Source organism: Columba livia, assembly GCF_036013475.1.
Source record: "Columba livia isolate bColLiv1 breed racing homer chromosome W unlocalized genomic scaffold, bColLiv1.pat.W.v2 SUPER_W_unloc_5, whole genome shotgun sequence".
NCBI classification, from domain to species: domain Eukaryota; kingdom Metazoa; phylum Chordata; class Aves; order Columbiformes; family Columbidae; genus Columba; species Columba livia.
Genome location: NW_027043000.1, coordinates 4,112,717 through 4,133,380, shown reverse-complemented (window position 1 = coordinate 4,133,380; position 20,664 = coordinate 4,112,717). Strand labels below are relative to the sequence as shown.

The 20,664-nt window shown below is 38.3% G+C and overlaps 1 protein-coding gene across 1 annotated transcript in view; it reads left to right on the top strand.

Annotated features, from left to right (window-relative positions):
• Positions 1–20,664, top strand: part of LOC135577512 (uncharacterized) — a gene marked incomplete at its 5' end in the record, with an annotated part of 207,135 nt that overhangs the window by 184,004 nt on the left and 2,467 nt on the right. Inside the window, 2 exons of the mRNA XM_065047647.1 lie at positions 17,657–17,680; positions 18,633–20,182. Coding sequence (XP_064903719.1) covers positions 17,657–17,680; positions 18,633–20,182 — 1,574 coding nt within the window. The remainder of the gene's footprint in view (positions 1–17,656; positions 17,681–18,632; positions 20,183–20,664) is intronic.

Genomic DNA, 20,664 nt, shown 5'->3' with positions numbered 1-20,664 from the left:
GACAAATGAAGGTCCTCAGAGCCTAGAGCATTCCATTTTACTGTCTACGGTGAAATCAAAAGCATGTCAGTTGGACAATTATCTGAAGTGTTCTAGAAATAGCGTGTTTAATTTGCTCTTTAGTTTTTTTTAGCAAATTTTCCAGCTAAAAAGTATAAGGACTATGAAGATAACAGTCCAAGGTAAGACTGATAAAATATTTCTTTCTGGAAAGGTTGAAATAAGCAATAAATAATGAGAGACGGCTTTGGAGGGACAGCATAGGGAAAAATCCATTATGTCATGAAGCCAGTCTGGACACACCAGAGAGCACGCTCGTTATGGAAAAGAAAAATCCGAAGAAAACAGGAAAAAAATGATGTGGAAGTGATGTACTCCAGTCATTTCATCAAAAATGAAATAATTGCATGTTAATATGAGAATTTTGTATACTGAAGTGCAAGATATAGAGCTAAAACAATATTTACTATCACTCAAACTCAATAAGTCTATAATAATTTAAGATAAATATCAGAAAACAATAAGTTACAATATATAAAAACATGTATTTACATTTCATACCCTTATTTTATACATGATGTTCAAAAGCAATGAAATGGAGTCTGTATACAGCTGCTGGATACCTAATAATCTGTTACAAGTCTGTTTCTCTTATCCCAAAGAAAAAAAAAATAGGCCAAACTCTAAAAAACAGAGATGGAAAGGGTCTCATGTCAACCAAAATATAAAAGGCCCTTGAAACAAAAATACAAAAGCCTTCACCTGTTTCCCCAAACCAATCCTCAATTACAAATTTACCTGAAGTTGGGAAGTCTCTGTCTACTCCTGCCTGTTCAGTTGAAAAATATCACGGTAAAAGTGGTGTTAGATTCCGTTATTTCATTCCCTTGACAAGGCACAGTACATGGATGCGAAAGGAACAAGGTTGCTCAGTGCTTCCCACTAACAATTCCCATTTTACAAACATGGTTAAAAATATTTTCAAGCGACACGGGCTGATAAAACACAGAAAACCATTCAAAATTCAAAGCTGAACTTTGCCTTGGTCTTCTCTAGTTGGGTCAATGTAAACATTTTAGTTGAATCAGACTGGAGTTTTTAAGAACATTGCCCCAAGAGACCCATTTAGTGCTTTAGTTTGTATTGCAAAGCGGGCTCAGAGGACATGAAGTGGGTTCATTTCAGTGATCAATAATACCTCTAGAACTACATCAAACGGTAGCTTAGTGGTCTTGAGATTAGCTTTATACTTAAGTAAGTTCCAGGAAAGAAGAGTTCTATTCTTGGCTAGATAACAAATCTCTCTCCAGAACATGCACATAGCCATTTCTGTGCTGTGTCCCCACACTTGTTTCCCCCCCCACCCCGATATTTTTGGTCTTGTTTTTCAGATCACATACAATCTGCTTGCTACTGCCACATGCGTGTAAAATGTTTAAAGTCTAATAGTGAAGTCCTAAATCAAGCATATTCTGTGAATTAAAAGTATTTTTCTGTTGCCCTTCTAGCTATGATGGCTACTACACAGAAGATGACCCAGTTTATGGCAATCTCAATCAAGATATTTTAGGTAAGCTTCACTTTGAGAACACGTGTCTGTTCAGAGGCTGTGATAAATGTGTAGTTAAAAACTGACTGACCAACGCTTTCTGTGTTTCTCAACACAGAATACCAGCTTGGGATAGAACTGCAAACCATCATACTGCACTACTCTTTTTAAGACCAGGTCTCATACTGAATTGGATTTTTTGCAGTCCAAATGATCCTGTTCAGCCAAATATCTCAAAACCAAGAGCTGTTCTTCATGTAAAGCTGCACCAGTTGAAATAACAGCTTCATCCATGCAGTTACAGCAATCTAAGACACATATTACTCCCTGCCCAAAGTCAATGCTCCCACACAAGCTGGTAGAAAGAGACACAGGCCAGTTCCCTGTTGTGGCTGTCCACAGATCATCAGCAATGTTGACAAATATGCTGGAACAAGTCTGAAAACTGTGAGGAAATAATCTGTTTTACTGATGGCTAAAATGAGATACGTGATGAAAAAATGACTTACACCAGATTTTTCAGAAAACTGGAAGTAGAGTCAGGAATACAATTTAATCACCAGCTGCTGCAACTCACAGCCTCTTTCGTGGCCCAGTATAAGTTTGCCCGTGCTGAAAAATACATTAATATGTGGTTACGCTCTAATTGCAAGATGTACCCCTAGAAGTCTAAAATGACGCCCACTTAGTGAATAATGAGAAACTTTCCATCCATATGAACAGAAAATGCTTTTCATTTTCACAGTATGCATGTCTGAATTTTTTAGCTATTCGCCCTTCTGTTAATAGAGAAAGAGATCTGTGTGTGAATTCAAACCAAAACAAACTTCTACCAAAGTAAACTGGGCAAAGTTGGTTCTGTAACAGGGAGGAGCTGTTAATTTGATCTTTTAAGACTCAGTAGTGTGCCTTAATAACTAAAACATTTTTTAGCTTTGATAAACTATAGATGAATGTTGTTACGAGCAGATGAAGTCCCAGCCTCAAAGGCCAGTTAACCAGCTACAGGTATCTCTAAGTTTAATTCTGGATTTCTGAATTAGGGTAATGTGGTCTGTCTCAGAATTTTTGTGTGTATCCCATGACAATATATAACAAAAATTTTCACACTGCTCATCACGAAAATTACCATGCATTAGTGTCGTAGTTCATCAAGGAATTTAAGCACGGACTCGACCCTTTGTTCCATCTGGGACATTAATGAGGGAGCAGGAGAATTATAGACAGCTCATTTCCATCCATATGGCATAACAAAGCTCGGTCACAGGCATGCAGATCAGGCTGAATTGAGCCTACATCTAATGCCATGGCTTATGGAAAGAATTACTTGTATTTATTTTGGACATCATTCAAGTGAAAACACAAGCGGCATCACGTGATAATCATGAGTTTGACTGGCTCTCTCTTGCCCAACACAAAATCTATATGCCTTAAATAAATGCCTGGTTTTGTATCAATTTATATTTTGTTGAGATACCTGGATGCCTAAAAGCATGCAACCTTCAGCTGAAATTTGTCTGTAATTGAAGAATGTCTAGCATCGATTTCCTGAGTTGATTTCCAGCTTCTCTCTCAGGATACTTCCAGGTGGTGGAAAATTTATTTTTTTTTTTTCTCTTTTAAATTTAGACATTTGCTTTATTAACTTCACAGAAACAGACTAACCTATGAAAATTCCAATATGAAAAATGTTTGATAATTTGGCTTGAAAAACACAGAGAAAAACAGGGGAAAGACACACGAGGCATACATTTTGCACTGCAAATGAGATCATATTTACAGACAAGAATCACCCATCTTTAGTTTTCTGCACAGACCAAGCCTATGAAAACTGTTACTAGTAACTGGATGATAATTAAAAAAAAAAAAAACCAAACAAAAAGAGTAAGAAGAAAAACAGATCAAATAATGTCTTGCATCCCAAAGAACTTGGACCAATTATATAAAGTACCCTCAGTCCCACAGTGAATCTTTCCAATAGTAGCTGCCACTACCCTGTGGAGGGGTTTTGATGGATAAAGATTTGTTGCTGAATTAGTCTGGCTCAAAGGAATCTCTAGGCCTCTTTGAGAAGCTGAGAACAGAATCTGCTGTGAGAAAGAGGAGCGTTCCTCAATCAGCGGGGTCCCAACATGGCGTGAATCATCTCCCCCCCCCACTGCAGCGATGTAATACTGAATGGAGCAGTCTGATGGTGAAGTTTAAAGGCATTCCTAGCAGACCCGTAGTTCTAATGAAACTGGAAAACCAAACCAAAAATTTGTTAATAGACTTATTCTGTGGTAATTAGTTGTGAGAGACTTCTCAGTAAATTCGCCATGCTAGTTTTTGAGGTCATAGGAGAGAACGAAAGAAAGGCCGTTTTTTGAGACCAATGGAATGCCAAATTTGGAGCAAAGTTTTAATACATGAATTCTTATAGTTGCCAGAAAGTCCTATACCTCTCTTAGGTTAAGATTTGTTAAGTAAATTGTAAGCTCAAATAACATTTTCTGAGAATTGTGTTTAGTTGCATGGCCTACAAGATGCTGCTTGGATGGCGCAGATCTGCTTGCTGCAAGTGAGAAATCTCCAAGGAAATTTCGAATGCTGTATTTCCACTAGTATTAACAGCCAATGTTTCGATAAAGCAAATACTGCACTGATAGATCTGAAACAGGACTTCAATCCGGTAAGGGAAAACAATATCCAATAAATATGACAGCTAAAATGGAGTTAGAAATGTTGAGGAATAAATTTATGACAATCTTACAGGCTGACTGCATTCGATTGGACTTGCAGATTTGTCTATGAAACAACCTGTGGCTATTGTGGGACAGTATGATGACATTGCTAGCAGACTGATATACCGACTGTTATATATCAACTGTCACTCTGATCAAGAAAATGCAGGGAATGAATTTAAGTCTTAATAGGCCATGATCCTTTTGTCATATATGTAACATTTGTGAAATTTAATTCTGATTTTTTTTTTTTATTTGTAATTTATGTCTTTGTAAATTACACTAGCTGTTTTTTTTTTTTTAACGGCACAGCTTTTGGCATGCATAAATGTAAATTGCTGCAGAACCTGCAAGTCTTTAACATCAGGTCTGTCACGGAGGCAACCCACAGGTCAATTTAAGGGACAACAAGGTCCAAAACCAACTTTTATTAGACCGGCGAGGAACAGGGTTTTAGCACTCCAAAAGTGACTTAAATACAGGTTCGGATATCAGTTGAGGAAATTATTGAGAGGGGCGGTCCACAGAGTGCATGCACGTGGCTTCACTCAAAACAATGCCGGAGCCGTCCCTGAGTCCCGGAGGAATACACACTTGCCTGAACACGGTGCGGGATTATTTTTAAAGAGATACACGTACTCGTAGTGAGTACGGAAAGTGTGCACTCGCGATTCCGCGGGAGTAAATTTATAATACGCTCGCAGTCCTGCGAGAGTTATTTTACACGTGCAAATGTGCACGGAATCCTACACGTGCTTATGTGGAAGCACGGGAGGAAAATACACTTGCGATTGTGCGAGGGGCTCTCGGCGGCCACTCGCGATTGTGCGAGGAAATAAAGTACTTGTGCAAATGTGCACGGAAAGAAAATACACCCGCGATTCTGCAAGGATTAATTTTACACGCGCTCATATGGAGCGCGTAAAGTTATACGTGCATATGTGCACGAAAAGTATAAATATACTCGCAATCCTGCGAGAAGTTTACTTACACACTTGGCGACAAGGCAAGCAGAGTCTCCATCCCAGGGAGGGGGCTCTCCTGGCGGCAGTGGCTAAGCTCGTACTCTGAGAGACCCCCACACAAAATGGGGCTGGGTCTCGACGAGAGGCCCATTTTTATCTGATCAGATCTGACTGTAGGCACTCTAGAAGCTTCTCTGCACCCCCCACACTGAGTGTGGGTGCCCCTGAAGCCTTCAAACATCCCCCACACTGGGCGCGGCTCAGTGTGCCTTGGCACTCCCTTCTTCTAATGTCCCAGGAGCCAGGGTGCTCTGGGCCAAACAAAAGAAGCTGTTAGCCTCAAGTAGCAGAGGAAGAGGGAGATGTGCCATACTGAAGGAGGGAGGGGGGTTGCAATCTGCCACAAGGCCATAGGCCATACTTGTATTTGGTCTGATCCTACATACTTGCAAAGTTTTTGTTGATGGTTCTGGGAAGTCTCATAAAGCTGTAGTGGTTTGGTGTGAAGATAATGACTGGCATCATTCTGTAAAAATTACTGAAGGTTCAACCCACTTAGCAGAATTTGGCACAGCTTTAAATTACTTAGAGCTTTTTAAGGCGGAACCTGTAAATTTGATTTGTGATTCTGAGTATGTAGTCAAGATCTAACGCATATTGCTAGTTTAAACTGGGTTTTTAAACTAACGAAGTCATGGGCTTTGAAAAAATGCAAACTATCTATCTACACAGACTCTTTTTTATAAAGGCATTTTAAAGAGAATATTTCAATTTAAACTTGTCTAATTTGTCTGTCTAACTGTAATTATATGAAGTGAATTACCTATTCAGGAGGAGTGTTGTGTTGTATTAAAAAAAATTATGTATGTAAGGAAATTCCTAGCCATTTTTTGTTAAGCTAAATTTTAAAGTAGCTGACATGGTAATTTTCCACACTTTGATCTAAAATCATTTAGCAGAAACCTGTGTAATTAAGAAGCAAATATCTTTACTGCTTAATGTAAACACTCTGGCACATCATATCAAAAAACATTTACCTACAGTAACTCCACATGTGTTTGGGACTAGTCATAAGATTCTATCTCGTTTTTTGTAAGTTGATTAACATAAATTTCCTTTAACTACTTAAGCATCATTTGATACACAGCTGTTTGAGATAAATGCATTATGGTCACCATTTTCTATTGGTGTCATTCTTCTGAATTCATCAGCTGTTCATCAAGTGTGTCAGCGAAAACAAGTGGCACATGAAAAAAAAACTCTCAAGTGTGACTCCCCAAAGTCTTGTTCTAACCAACATGAAGCTGCAACTTGTTGTTGGGGAGGTGCTTTGAAGTCATGAAGGTATATTGTAAGTTGACCTGATTATCGGAATGCTTCTTGCTAGTTTAATAGGCAGCAGAAAAGGAAAAAGAAAGCCTAATGTTAGCTCATGTTACATTATAACCCTTAGCAAATACGAGCGGTGAAGGGGCAGAGCTGAGCCGCTGATCCTGAGGGCTGCCAGAGCCCACAGGAATGCTTTTGCTTCAAAGCCCCGCCAGGGAGAGAAAAAACAGTCTAGCACTTGCTCTCAAGAAGTGTCTTTGTCAACAAGATTGATGCAGATGCCAGCTGTGAGTGTCTGGAGAAGCTGGGCTGCCTATATCATCATCACGGGGGGGTAGGTTTTATTTAAGGTAGATGTGTACTGAGAATGGCTAATGATTTTGTCACCATATTCACCTTGAGAAGAACCACAGGTTTCAAACTCACTCTGTGCAGCTGGGTGAGCTTTGCCAATCAATGGGGTGATTGGTAGTTTCCAAAAAGAAATACAGAGGAGCACTCAGAAAAGACAGGCCATTCTCAGGTCACACAAGACAAATGACAGCTGCTGTTTCCTTAACATCAACATTTTAACATTATAGTTTTTCCTTGTTTCATTTCTTTTGCTTGTTTACAGTTTGATGCACTATCTTGCTTTGCAGTTTGCATAAATGCATACTCTGGGCAAAAGCATTAGCTAACGTTCATTGACTTTGTGATTCCTAAGGTCATGGAGTTTGAAATTTTTGGTTATACCCTATCAAATATACCAGTTACTACTGCTATAGGATAGTTTTCATGTGCAACTGCTGAATGCCACTCTCATTTTCTCACAGGGGTGGTGTAAGAAATTATTTGCAATTGAGGGCTCCTGTCAGTCTAGTGAAGTGTTGCAGGAATTCCAAACAGCCAAAAGTAACAACTGGGTAGACTGGCTGAAAGACTGATCTTCTCCCAATGAAACTGAAATAACAGGAACACACCCTTATTTTTCCAGGTTAGTGATTACCTCAAATACAAAATGTCTGAGGCTACTTCTATTTCTAGTTTAAAATTACATATTAAGAAATTAGAAGATGGTTGTAAACTGAGTGACTCCTAAGCTAGGGAATGACAAAGGAAAGTAATTAATCTCATCCTGTGTGTGCACTGTATTGGTGGCTTTACAGGGAAATGAAATGTTCTACCAGTTTTTATTATCACTGAAGTGATGATTACGTTTCGTAAGTTGCTTTATCAATTCTTGTAAAGTAGAACTTACCACACCTACACGTGATGTACTACCACAGTACCACGCCTTATCTAATCATCGCACCAAATATGATTTACCATTTAAAGGCTTTTACAGACTGGGAAAATTGCATTTTATAGCATTTTGTATACGTTGTCCATCAAGAGAAGGAGAGGGTGGCATACAGCAGCACTGTAATTCACAACCATTGATTTGTAAAGGCTGGCTTATACTTTTGGTTTACTAACCTCTATTCAGTATGGAATTAATATGGATCTCAGTCCTGTCAAGCCTTAACTGTGGCTTTAACTAACATCAGATACCATGTAGTCAGCATGTATTTATGTCGAGGGTTAAGATTGCGGGGTGACAATAAAACCCTGGCAGATGTATTGTTAACCCCCTTTCCCCCCCCCACTTCCCCCTTTTTGCCCCTCCCACTGCCCCCTTCCCACTCAGGACAGGCAATCGGGAGAGAAAGAAGGACAGAGAGAAGAGAGTTGGAAAAATTAACAATGTTTTACTAATGCTACTAATAAGAATAGAGAAAATAATACAAAATATACAAAACCAATCCTGACAGTCTCAGCAACTGCAGAGCCGGCAACCGAAGTCTTTTCTGCCCCTTTTGTAAACTGTAGCAGCCACCTTCCTAGGAGTTTTTCCTTTTATTTCATGTACTCGTTCTTGAAGTTCTGAGGTAGGTTTCCATGCCACTTATTCATGATTTCTCCCTGCTCATGTAGGAAGAACCACAGTGAACCTCTTTTTGTGGGCTGCCTCTGCCCTCTCTCTCTCGATTGGAAATGCCTTTTCCTAATAGCTGAAACATAGGTTTGTACAGGTTGTGAATGCTATGTGTCTTCTCTGAGTTCTTTGATTTCTTGCAACAGCTTTTCAAACCGGTCATCAGATTTTTCACACAGTTTCTCCACAGCAGAGACACAAGCCCGTAGAGAACCAGCAAGGCTGTCCTCAAAGTTCCGGAGCTGCTCAATCACTTCAGTAATATTTTGTACACCTCCAGCTGTCCAGACCATTCCTGCCAATGACTTAGCATATGCAGGTGGTGCACTTTGTACAAATCTGCGCCACAGAGGTCATGTACAATTGATTCTATCTGGGTCTGTCCCCTCTTGGCTGTTTGGTCCAAAATAGATAATCTTTCGCACAGCTAATTCTCTCAGGAACTGGATACCTCTCTCCATAGTATTCAATTTCCCTGACTTGGATATACAGTCTTCCTTGTAGGGAAATCTTACTTTCATAGCTGCCAGGAGTCGGGTCCAGAGGGTAGTGGCTTTAGACTCTCTTGAAATTGCCCTATCAATGGTGGAATCTTTTGACAGAGATCCCAGCTGCCTGGCTTCACCACCTTCCAATTCAATTGTTTCTGCCCCATTGTCCCAGCATCGGAGCAGCCAGGTTAAAATATTCTCGCCTTCACGACGACTAAAGTCTTCTCGCAGATCTCTCAGCTCACCTGGAGAAAAGGACCGAGTGGTGGTCACTTCATCTCCTCCCTGTCCTGATGATGGACCTTGGGTTGATGTTGGCCCTGTGCCATCATCTGCTGCACGGGTAGTCTTTCTAGTGACTTTCTTACAACCAGCAACTGATGCTGATATGGGTTCACCATCATTTGATTTATTTCCAGAGTCTGAATGACTGTCACAGTGGCTAAAGCAGCAACAGTGACCAGTGTGTGAAGAAGGGGGGGCTGCCTTCTTAGCCTTTGAGGCTGGAGAAGTAATGTTATCTGCAGCGACCTTGTCAGAGGAACTCTGCGGAGGAGCTGTAACTTCAGCCTGTGAAGCCACCGTTGGGGGGGCAGTGGCTGCAGCGGCAGCTTTCTGTGTTTTGCTCTTTCTCGAGCGGCTAGGAGTGCTTTTTGCTAAAGCTTCCGAAGACGCACCGCAAATCTCAGGACAACAAAGAGACGCAAACCTCCTGTTCAACGCCATTTCTCTTAACAGTAACAGAAACTGACACACATTCACCAAACCAGATAACACCATCACAGCTCTATCAAAACTCCAAGGATATTCAAAACTCTCTAAAACATTTGCGAACTGTCCTAGCAAAAAAACGAAAGTATTGTTAGTCAGCCTTTCTAAAGATTCGCTTGACCAATTAGCAAACACAGAGCCATACTGCTCTTTAATCTCTCCCAGAGGCTTTTCGAGGTAAAGCTGAAATTAGTAGAAATACATTAGCGGATGCAGTATAATGAAATAGACCAGTGACAAACCAAACAGTATCATCATGACCATTGTCCAGTTCCTTGTTGTTATATGATGAATACTTCCATTTAAAAAGAAGGCCCAACACAGATATGGAATCAGTGAGCACAATGTAGAAAATAACTGATACAACTTATGCCATAACATCTTTAAATCAGTGTAATTCACTTTGCCTTAATACAACTAAATAATATCCAAAGCAAACAGATCCGCGAGTATCACAACTCTATGAGTTGGCACCGTGCCAAGAAAATTGAAAGGTACGTCAGAGCAGTAGAAAAGACAAAAATCTTCAAATTTACCCCTTTCTCTTGCTCCACGTTGGGCGCCAATTATTTGTCGAGGGTTAAGATTGCGGGGTGACAATAAAACCCTGGCAGATGTATTGTTAACTTCCTCTCCCCCCGCCACTTCCCCCTTTTTGCCCCTCCCACTCCCCCCTTCCCACTCAGGACAGGTAATCGGGAGGGAAAGAAGGACAGAGAGAAGAGAGTTGGAAAAATTAACAGTGTTTTACTAATGCTACTAATAAGAATAGAAAAAATAATACAAAATATACAAAACCAATCTTGAAAGTCTCAGCAACTGCAGAGCCGGCAACCGAAGTCCTGGATTAGACTCTGCAGCCAACTGGAGCTGGATTCAGTCTGTCACTAGGCCTCAGTTCGCAGGGACGACTAGCAAGGTCCTCTCCTAATGTCGGCCGTAAGCAGTAGGGAAAAAGCAAAGGCAAAAGGGACAAGATCCTCGTGATCTCTCACTTTTATATGAAGTATTCACGTGAATGGATTGTTATACACAGTTGGTCAGTTTCTTGGTCACCGGTTTCTCGTTGCCCCTCTCGTGAGATGTCCATCCATGCTTATCAATAAGTTTGCATTCCATTGCTAGGTTTACCAAAACATGTGTCTGGTTCTCCAGGAAAATGCAGTTAATATGAAGGCTTTAGCTGACAGGCAAAATTCACTGAAAGAGAAACTTGTTTTTAACAAAACCAGGACAATTCAATAAAATTTTAAGAAAATGGCAGGAGGAAGTACTTGAGGTAGCTATTAATGTAGTCCTATTATGCAGTTTGTAGTAATGTTTCTTTTTCCTTCATATATAATATCTATAGGAATAAATCCAAATCTTGCTGTGCCATATCATATTTGCAAGAGGTATTAATCAATTAATTCAACATCTGCCTTAAATTAGGGGTTTAGGATAAATTGGTTAAGACTGTCAGATGAGACAGACTAAAATAGATGACCATTTACCAGTGCTAAGCACCACTAGTAAACCTGGAAAAAATAAATATGTTTTTTTTTTTTTACATCCTGGCTGATGGGAATGTGTACTTTTGGATCTCATCAGAATATTGTCATTGAAGTTAACAAGTATTGAATCAATTTATCTTGGTTCAGGTAATCAGCTCTTCAATTCCAGAGGTTTTACTGGTTTCATCATTAGATTTTTTTGTTTTTTTTCCCTGCAAAATAATGCTACAGTAATTAAAGTATCTTTGCAGTCTCAGCACTTGCTATCTTTGCCAGACTAAAGCCATTACTGTTGTGTGATCTGTATATTTTTATTCTGAGTACTTACATTAAACAAGCAGTTACTTCTTTTACTATTTCCTGAACTCCCTCGTAAGAACTCAACAGTGAATTTATTCTAAATCGCAGTGTTTCTGCCATAACTGCAAAAAGTCACCTTGTTGCTACGTTCCTAATATCTGCCTAAAAAGCTAAGGTATGTGGTGTGCCTTGGTAGTTAACACAGAAGCTGTTTTGAACCCCACAGAGTGAGGGGACAAGGGGTAAAATTCATTCTTGGGAAACAAGAGAGTATCTAATGGAGAGAGTAAAGGGGCTGTATTTCCCTTTCCTTTTCCGCTCCTGGGTAATACCTTGTGCATCATCTACTAATCCTTGCTGCACAACTTTACAGACTAAATACATTAAGGACTGTAAGAGGAATTATCTGTCTTAGCCTGGGCCAAGGTAGCTAAAGCTTACATCGTTGTAGCAATTTTAACAGCAATAGTATGACAAGAAGTAAGTGATCAGGTAACTTTTAACATGTGTAGTATTTGTGGCTTTTCTGATCAGGCCGTGGGAAACCTGATGGAAACGGAATTATTATTTAGGAAGTGCCTAGTTGTGAGATGTACCAAAGTAAACAAAGGCATCCATTATTTACTATTCTAATATTCTTCTGATGTTTCTTCTTTTCCTGTTTCTAATTGCAGTGTAACAGAGGAAGTGAAAGGAATGCAGGTAAAGTGTTTAAGAAAATAAGTGCCATAGATTATCTTATCCAAAGAGTCTTGACTTAATAGAAGACATCCTGGTTTTATGCCAAACTCTCTAGGATACTCACTGTTTTTTGTGGGGGGAACCACACAAAACCAATCATGTTCATAATTAAAAGCTTGAGTAAATACATTATAATTGGTGTTGCTGTCATCACAAGTTGTTTAAAATAATCTCACCTGATTAATTAAACAGATAGCTTTTTGTTGTATATGTCAGTTTCGGCAGATATTCATTGAATCTAAAAATTCCAGCCCTAACTTACATGGATGTTCAAGTGGAGAGATTTGGAAGTTGCTAACTTTTTGAAATAATTAGATAAGCAGGCATATTAAAAAATGAGTGTTTAAATATTCTAGTATATATTAGGTGCTTCACACGCATAGCTGTCACCAAGGCAGATGATTACTTCCTTCTTGAGGGAAAACACAAAATAGCAATCATCTGAAATTTGTCCTCCTGTCATTTGAGAGTGTAATTTCAAATATGTATTTGAATGATAAAGTAATTTCTGCAAAGTTAGAAAATGTAACCTTGTGTTTTCTCAACCCGTGTAGTGAAATACAGGAAACGAATTTCAGAGGCGTCTTTAGCTTAGCTTCTTCAAGTGTCCTTTGTGTCTTTTGCATTCATGGGATAAATGAGTGATGCAGTTCAGACTCTGGTAGCTTCATAGCAGTGTGTGATAATATGATTATCCACTCCTCCTCCTCCTCCTCCTCTTGTAAATGTTCTACGAAGAGACTGGAGAGGATTTATAGCAGCCTTGGTGAGTCCCAGCTATCTCCAAATGTAGTAGCTTCTTAGAGATGTTGGATTGGATTCCTCACTTAAAAATGGAATTCACTTAGGTGTTCTGGTTTGGGGGTTTGTGGAGTTTGGTTTGGTTTGTTTTTTTGTGTGTGTGTGTTTGGGTTTTTTTAATATACAAAAGGTTAGCAACAGGACATGCCAACTCTTAAGAAAAAAGAGTATTTCTAGCTGCTTTAGCTAAAATTTTAGTTTTAGCAGGTTTTTTCTATCTTTAGTATTCATTCAGAGACACTTCTTAGCGAAGGCAGTGTTTCTTCCAGGTTTTATACAGTACTTTTGTTCTGAAAGTATGCAAAGCCTATCAACAGCAGGTACAAATAAACCAAACAGCTCTCACCTGTACATGAAAGTATTGGTCTTCCCTTAATTGGGAAAATTATTAGGTCTACCTCCTTTGGTTTCACAGGAAGTAGCATGGCAAAGTACAGTGATATGTGAACAATTCCCTGTATCTATTAGGGTAGTATCACAGAATAATTAATTTGGAGAGAAAGGGGAAAGTTCAATCTGCATTGTATATTTATCTAAGTGTATTTAAGTTTAGAAGATTGTATCAAAGTCAAAACTTTACAGTTTACAGTTACCTCCCTACTAATATGTTCAACTCTTCTGTAAGATATCTCTTTTAGGTAATGATATCTCCTTTAGATAACATTGTATTGAGTGCATTTCCAGTGAAATAACTTCCTGTATTATTGGTCAAATTTTTCAGAGAGAAAGGTGGAAGTTTTCATTTTTCCTCTCTCTCCTGCACTTGAGCAACAAAGGTGTTCCCAAATTTCCCTTTTGGCCCTTAAAAACACTTCAGGGCTCCCTGGAGAAGATACTTGATTTTTTTTTTCTGTTTTGTGCAGTGCCGTGATCCTCTGCTAATAATGTTCTAGTGATTTGAAGTATGATTGACAATACATTGAAAACATATTTAAAATTACACTTTTGTGATGTTTCACACCTAGAAGGATATTCAATTTGTATGCAGATCAACTTGTTGTATGATACAACCTATTTCTAAGAGCTTGTAACTGACATGATGGAGTCAACCATTCTTGGACACTTGAGTTACCTTTATACAAGAACCTCTCATTTCTATAGCAGTCTAGTAATTTCTGACTGTTTAGGGAGCAGTGTGCCAGATTTGTGGCCAGTTCTACTGGATAAAGAATACTGAATGGCAGAAAGCGAGTATCAGCTGTTAGAGCAGCAATTGGAGGCTGAAACTTTTCCAGATGATAACATTAACATTTTCACTGCTTCCTCCACTATTGATGCTTGGTAACTGGTTTCCTGTGGATAAAGTGATAACTTTTTTTACTTTTAGTCATGTGGGAAGAAACTTTGATAATCTGACAAGTATGGGTTTCAGTTCTAATAAAACAATTCTGCTGGGGTCAGGTAAACTGTCAAAGACGACCCTCCGTTTGCTCAGCATTTTCACCAGATGATGTGAAATTGTGTTGTTTCCCACAAAGATACAGTTTCTTTCATATGTGTCTTTATTTTAGCTCTATGGCAGCAGGTGTCCACAAAGCTTTAGGTGACGACTGCAGTGACAGCGGACAAAAACGGAAGATGGGATAAGTTGGAATGTATTTTCATTCGCTTTTTAATAATTTAAGGATAGTGTCAAGAGGCAGCGATGTCGTAGGTATCATAACCAGATCTTTCACTCTTTTTTTCCATTTTCAGGGGTATTCTCCTTTCCTCTTTCCCTCCCTGTGATGAACACGATCATGGGACAACGATATAACAGCCAGGGAATTTCAGAAATGAGAACTTAGAATGCAGCTACATGTTTTCTGATCATGAAAGACTAAGGCTTTAGCTAGTGATGAATTGGAAGGTCTGATACACCTAGCAAAGAAATGCTTTATTGTGTTTCATTCACAAACATACCACATAGAATACCTAAAAATTAAGTTGGAAGATTTGGACTTGCTTTTTAATATTATTAAGTCTGTCTTATTTCTTGCCTTGGCAGTTCTAAGGCAGTCTTGACAAGAAGCAACTAGGAAAAGGAAGCATAGTAGAAGGTCCTCACTGTCTTTGTTGGGAAATTTAGGAATGTAGTAGGAAATAAGTGGGAACGATACCTTAATTAATAGTGAATCTTGCCGTTCAGTACTTAGAAAACATTTCCCATCTGAAATTGTTAGCGTAAATCTTGAAGAACTGGTTGCAAACAAGTTATCTCCACTCTTTGTTCCACTCATGCCACTTAGGACTCTATAAGCCATGCTTTTAAATTTGACTTGAAATGGAAAGGTAATACAGATAAACAGTTTTAGTGTAGAAAAGAGTTTTCTAAAATGAAACCTGTTAGCAAATGAGTCATACAGGGTGTGTTTAAAAACATTTCTGCTTTGGTTTTGAGTTCAACTAGGTTTTATTTAGTATTTATTTTCAAATTGTAGGTGAAGAAAGTGATACCGATACAGTTTCAGTAAGAAGAAAATTTCAAGACATTCACTTACAGGTAAAAACTTCTGATGTCTAACGCAACGGAATAATTTTATGTTCAATAGACGTGATTGAATTATTTGAATAGCTTACATATGCCTGTGGTGTTGATGCAGTCAGCAGAAGACTCCATGTAGCCTGCATATTAATGCGTTCTTTCAGCAAGTATAACAAGAGAGAGGTTCAATAAATAATGTCATGAAGGCCAATATGAAGTAATATTTTGTCTTGGTATTATTAGTATACCAGAGAAAGCAATACAATGTATTATATAGAACAGGTAACTCTGAGAAAGGCTACGATAGGTATGGAAAAAGAATAACCAGATGAATCACAAAATGAAAAAACTTATAAAAATATGGTCATTCACCTGAGAGCCTAACATAAACAGGTAACATGGTGTTTTGTTTTAAAAAAATAAATAAATAAATCTGAGATAATGGCTACCATAACAAAAGAAGACTGGAATATCCTGCTGTTGTTTCCCAAACTAGACTATGGGCTACCCAGATTAGTTACACTGATGCGGAAAAGTACAACACACATTGTGTGTGTGCAGCCATACTAATCCTGTGTTCTGCTTGCTCAAATACCAATTACGAAAACTGAATTTACTGTCCTTGCTTGTTCAGCATAGTGCTAGGCATTGTCATGTCTCTGACAACAACTAATACAAACCACTTCAGAAAGCAAGAGTTTCACTAATGGAAAACATTTGCCGTTTATCACCAAATGCTTTTAGATTTTACATAGAGGTGAATTACAGAGTAGGCCTTAATTTGTATATGAACTCAGGGAATATTAATAATATATACAAAAAGATTTGCAGCTGTAATTACCAGTGATTTGTAACCTAACACTAGGACTCTTTTTTTTTTCTATGTTGTTTGGGGTTTTGGGGGTTTGTATTTATCAGTAGGTCTTCTGAGGCAGTGTGTGCTTTTTGCTGCATCAAGAAACTAGCTATTTATCTCTTCTTTTTTTTTAATATGTCTTCACATACGGTTCCCTCTTGGGCTATTTTTAGCATAAAATGTCTTCATTAAAAATAAGTTTATGCAGGTTGGGTATCCTCATCTGAATAACAGTAGTTTGAAACAAATCTAAGTAATGTTGTTTGGGTTTGTCAGTGTCAGTATCTTCTGTGTTTTGAATTTAACTTTTTTGTTTTTTCTCCTCCCCCACTAAGAATCTGTATGTACGTGATGGGAAAAGACAAGAGAAAGTAAAAGTGGATGTGATAGTTCAAGACAATGTTAGAAAAATTCCCGGATGGATTATGGTAACATATTTCACCTGTTCTAAGTTATTAGCTAAGTAGAATAAAGTAAGAGCTCTCTAACTGTGCAGCACCATGAATTCTAATACAACTTCTCTGCTGTTCTATCATTGTTCCTCTCTTGCTTGCTAATTACATAAATATCACAGCATCTCAGGTCTCTGACAGCAATGACTTGTAAGAAACAGTGCAGACTATATCCATTTTTTTTTTTCTTTTTTTTCTACTTTGTTCTTTGAACCCTGAGGTGTGAGTTGATCCTCACTTCAGTAAGTTTTCTGAAAAGCCTAAATTTGAAGGTTGTAGAGAAAAAGAGAGTTTTAGCTTTATTTTGGGTTTGGGGATAAGGGAGATTAGGGGCACGAAGGATTCTGTTACATGGTATGGCTTCTGTTTCCTACTCAAGTTGCCAGGGATGTATAAATTATCCAGGTGTATATATACATATATGTATATATCTCCATGTATGGATTCTCATATTTGGGAAAGGGATTAAACTATGACACATAACGTAGAAGTTGCAAAAATAAATAGCCTTTCCAAGATTAAACTGCTAACTCTTAAAAATTGTTACTGAAGTCTGACTAGACATTTTCTTCCTTGTCTGAAACTTACCAAGGCCCTTAGGACCATAACTATACAGGACCAATTATACTAAGGAGAGAGTAGGAGAAGTCACACATAAGGTTTGGTTGTTACTTCTAATGTGCAAAAAATTGAGGATATTAGATTGTGTCTTCTGTTTGTTTTTCAGTGAGAATGTCAAGGTTCGTCAAAAGGTCTGCATTTAGCTTCACCAGTGCAAGAACTGATTGGTACAGCTAAATCTTTTGGAGGTTGGTCAAATATTTTAGTTACAAAACATGTTTCTATTAAAATTTATTAGAAATATTTAATGTATTGAAAACACAGAGGCACTGTTTATCCAACAGTACAGTTCAACGGACTGGATTCTTGAAGAGAAGACAGACATGATTTTGCTTATGGCAAAATGTGTTTGAAAAAATAGAAAATAAATAACTTGTATACATAAAAGCAGCTTTTCTTAAATAGCCCCAGGAAAAAAGAAAATGCATAGTTACAAAATTCAGAAGCATTACGCTCCATTAAATGAAAGCGTAGTTTTTTGTTTCTGGAATGTCATGAATGGCTTTGGGTTGGCTGGTAACTGGTACTCCAAGTGGTACTTTACTAGTAAACTTCCTTTTTTCAGAAGTTCTCCAGACTTGATGCAAACCTAAAATAGAATTTTGGTGTAAATACTTCAAGCCTAACAACTACAAAAAGCATTATGTTAATCATGCTTTATGGCAAGCAAAGCTGCGCTGGTACTAGCCAACTACAATGCTTTAAAGTAATATAAAAATAGAGTAACAAAACCTGTTGGATAAGGCTGTTCCTTCTGATCAGAAATCACGAAGAGCAAAGCAGTCTTCCTCTACAATGAAAACATTTTAGATCTCTGTCTATCTATCTATCAAGCTATTTTAAGATGGGGGGAGGGGCTCCAACACATCTCTTTTTTTCTGTCTTCTATAGTCTGTGAAATCAATATGGTTAGGAAAAACCTTTTATTTTTTTCTTCCTAATAGATTGTATGTTAATAATCCATTTAGCCTGGCAAAAAAGCTTAATGAAATATGCTATTAAAGTAAGGCTTGTTTCTAAGTCATATACATTAGTGGAAGTGCCCTAATAGATTTGGGGCTTTTTTTCTTCTTCTTCTTGTTTTGTTTTGTCATTAATTTGGTTGGGTTTTTTTAATAGGCAACCAAGCTGCTGTTTGCAGAAGGAAAGTAGAATTGTCAAATGAATGTTCTTCATCCAGACCTCCACAGTTAGGATTTTCTGATGTTCCCATATCAACAAAGACAATCACCATACCCAGGCATCAGACTTCCCCAGAACTGAATAAAACTTGGTGTGATAGTATCTTGGAAGAATACCAGTCTGCAGATGAGGGATGCTCCTGGAGCAATGTAACTCTTGCAGACTTGTATCCAGGGATGTTAGAGTTACTTACAAGGCTCATGACAAAGCAGACTTGGAGAAAAGAGTCAAAATACATGTTTGGACAATTAAGGCACAGAAGACACCCTTCTGGAAGACCAAAGCTCAATGTCACCTTAGTCAAAATAAGAGGGTTCAGACCTCCTAAACTGAAGCGAGCACAGCCTAGCATATGCAGCAGTAGACATGAAGACATCCAGAATCAAACTTTTGGAAATGAGAATAGAGAACTTCGTGATGACAAGAGGTCCATTAATAATTTGTCTGGTGTAGTACCTTATTCTTACATTGATACAAATGAAATCAAAATGGACTGCTCTGACTCAAGTTTAGTACCTAGAAAAGGCCCCAAATTCTCCAAACGGACTGTTTTTCCTGATGTTATAACTACAATGGGAGAGACGTTTCTAGTTGAAGATGAGTTACAGACTACTGTCTCACTTAATCCAAAATGCAAAGAAAGTGAAAAATTTGCTTACCAGTGTCCTTCAGAATACTGTTTTATAACGTCTGCTGCCAGTTCAGGGTCAACAGGACTTCATCCGGTAAAAGAGAGTAAAACTCAAAAAAATTACTTTTCTTGTGGTGATACCTCAGAGTGGTGTTCATCTACTTGCAGTTCCTATGGCAATAGTCATGCTTTTACACCTGTTGCAAACTGTTCTCTTGCAAGAGCATCAAATACTTTACTCATAAATCCCGAAAAAATAACCTCTGAAAGACAAGTTCCTTCAAAAAGACAAAGTCCTTCAAAGATGCCCCAGAAATACAAAGATGCATTTGAAAAGCTCTACTACAAGCTGTGTCCCCAAGAAATCCAAAAGCCTTTCACATTGACAAGATCTCTTGCAAATTCACAGAACCTTGAAGGTAAAGGAAGATTAGTGAAGAGTAATTTAAGTCATTCTGTGAGGTCCCATACACCGTGTGATAGAGAATTTGACAGGATCTATGAGCAATTGTGTAGTGGGGGTGTTCCAAAACTTCCTGGGTTTCAGAGAGCTTCAAATTTAAAGAAGTATGATGGAATACAGATGTCAGAAACTGTAAATGCTCTGGTTAACTCGCCTGTTCAAACTTTATCTGCATCTCCCAGAGTTAAAAGACTGGGGAATTTCCAAAACGATCCTCTTTGTTCACCAGTAAAGCGACTGAGAGGTATACCGGAACGTTATCTATCTTCAACAAAATGTGAACAGATTGCTCACAGAAGAAACGCTGAACTTCAGACCAACGGCATGAGGTTTTTGAACCCATACATTGTCAGTAACTCCAGCATTTTTGACAGTCACAACTGCCAGAGTGAGGTAGTTAAAGGACCTTGTAAAACAATAATATTGTGCAATCTTTGATATTTGGAAAAGGGCTTAAAAATAGATTAGAGCTGGAAGCTTTTTAAGCAAGTGGCAGCTTTCTTCTTGTGCTATTTGGTCAGTAGAGTTGTTTTACATCTTTGGGGTTTGGGGGATTTTAATTTGCTAAAATATAAGTCGTATCAGGTCTCCTGGATCATGTGAGGAAGTCCACTATATTTAATAACCTTGAAAGTGGTTATACAATGCTCAATAATAGATTGTGTTTTAATGGACTGTGTCACTGGTTAAAATAATCTCAGACAGTGAGCCTGTTAATTAAGGTGGTGTCCTTCTGAAATGATAACACTTTGTAGGTGAACGAATTGAGGCGAACCAATTAAACTTTACCTGGTTCCACTGAAATCATTAGACTTGTGGATTTAAATATTAAATCCAGCCCTTATTTCCAGGTTCCCAGTCATTTCTTCTGAGGC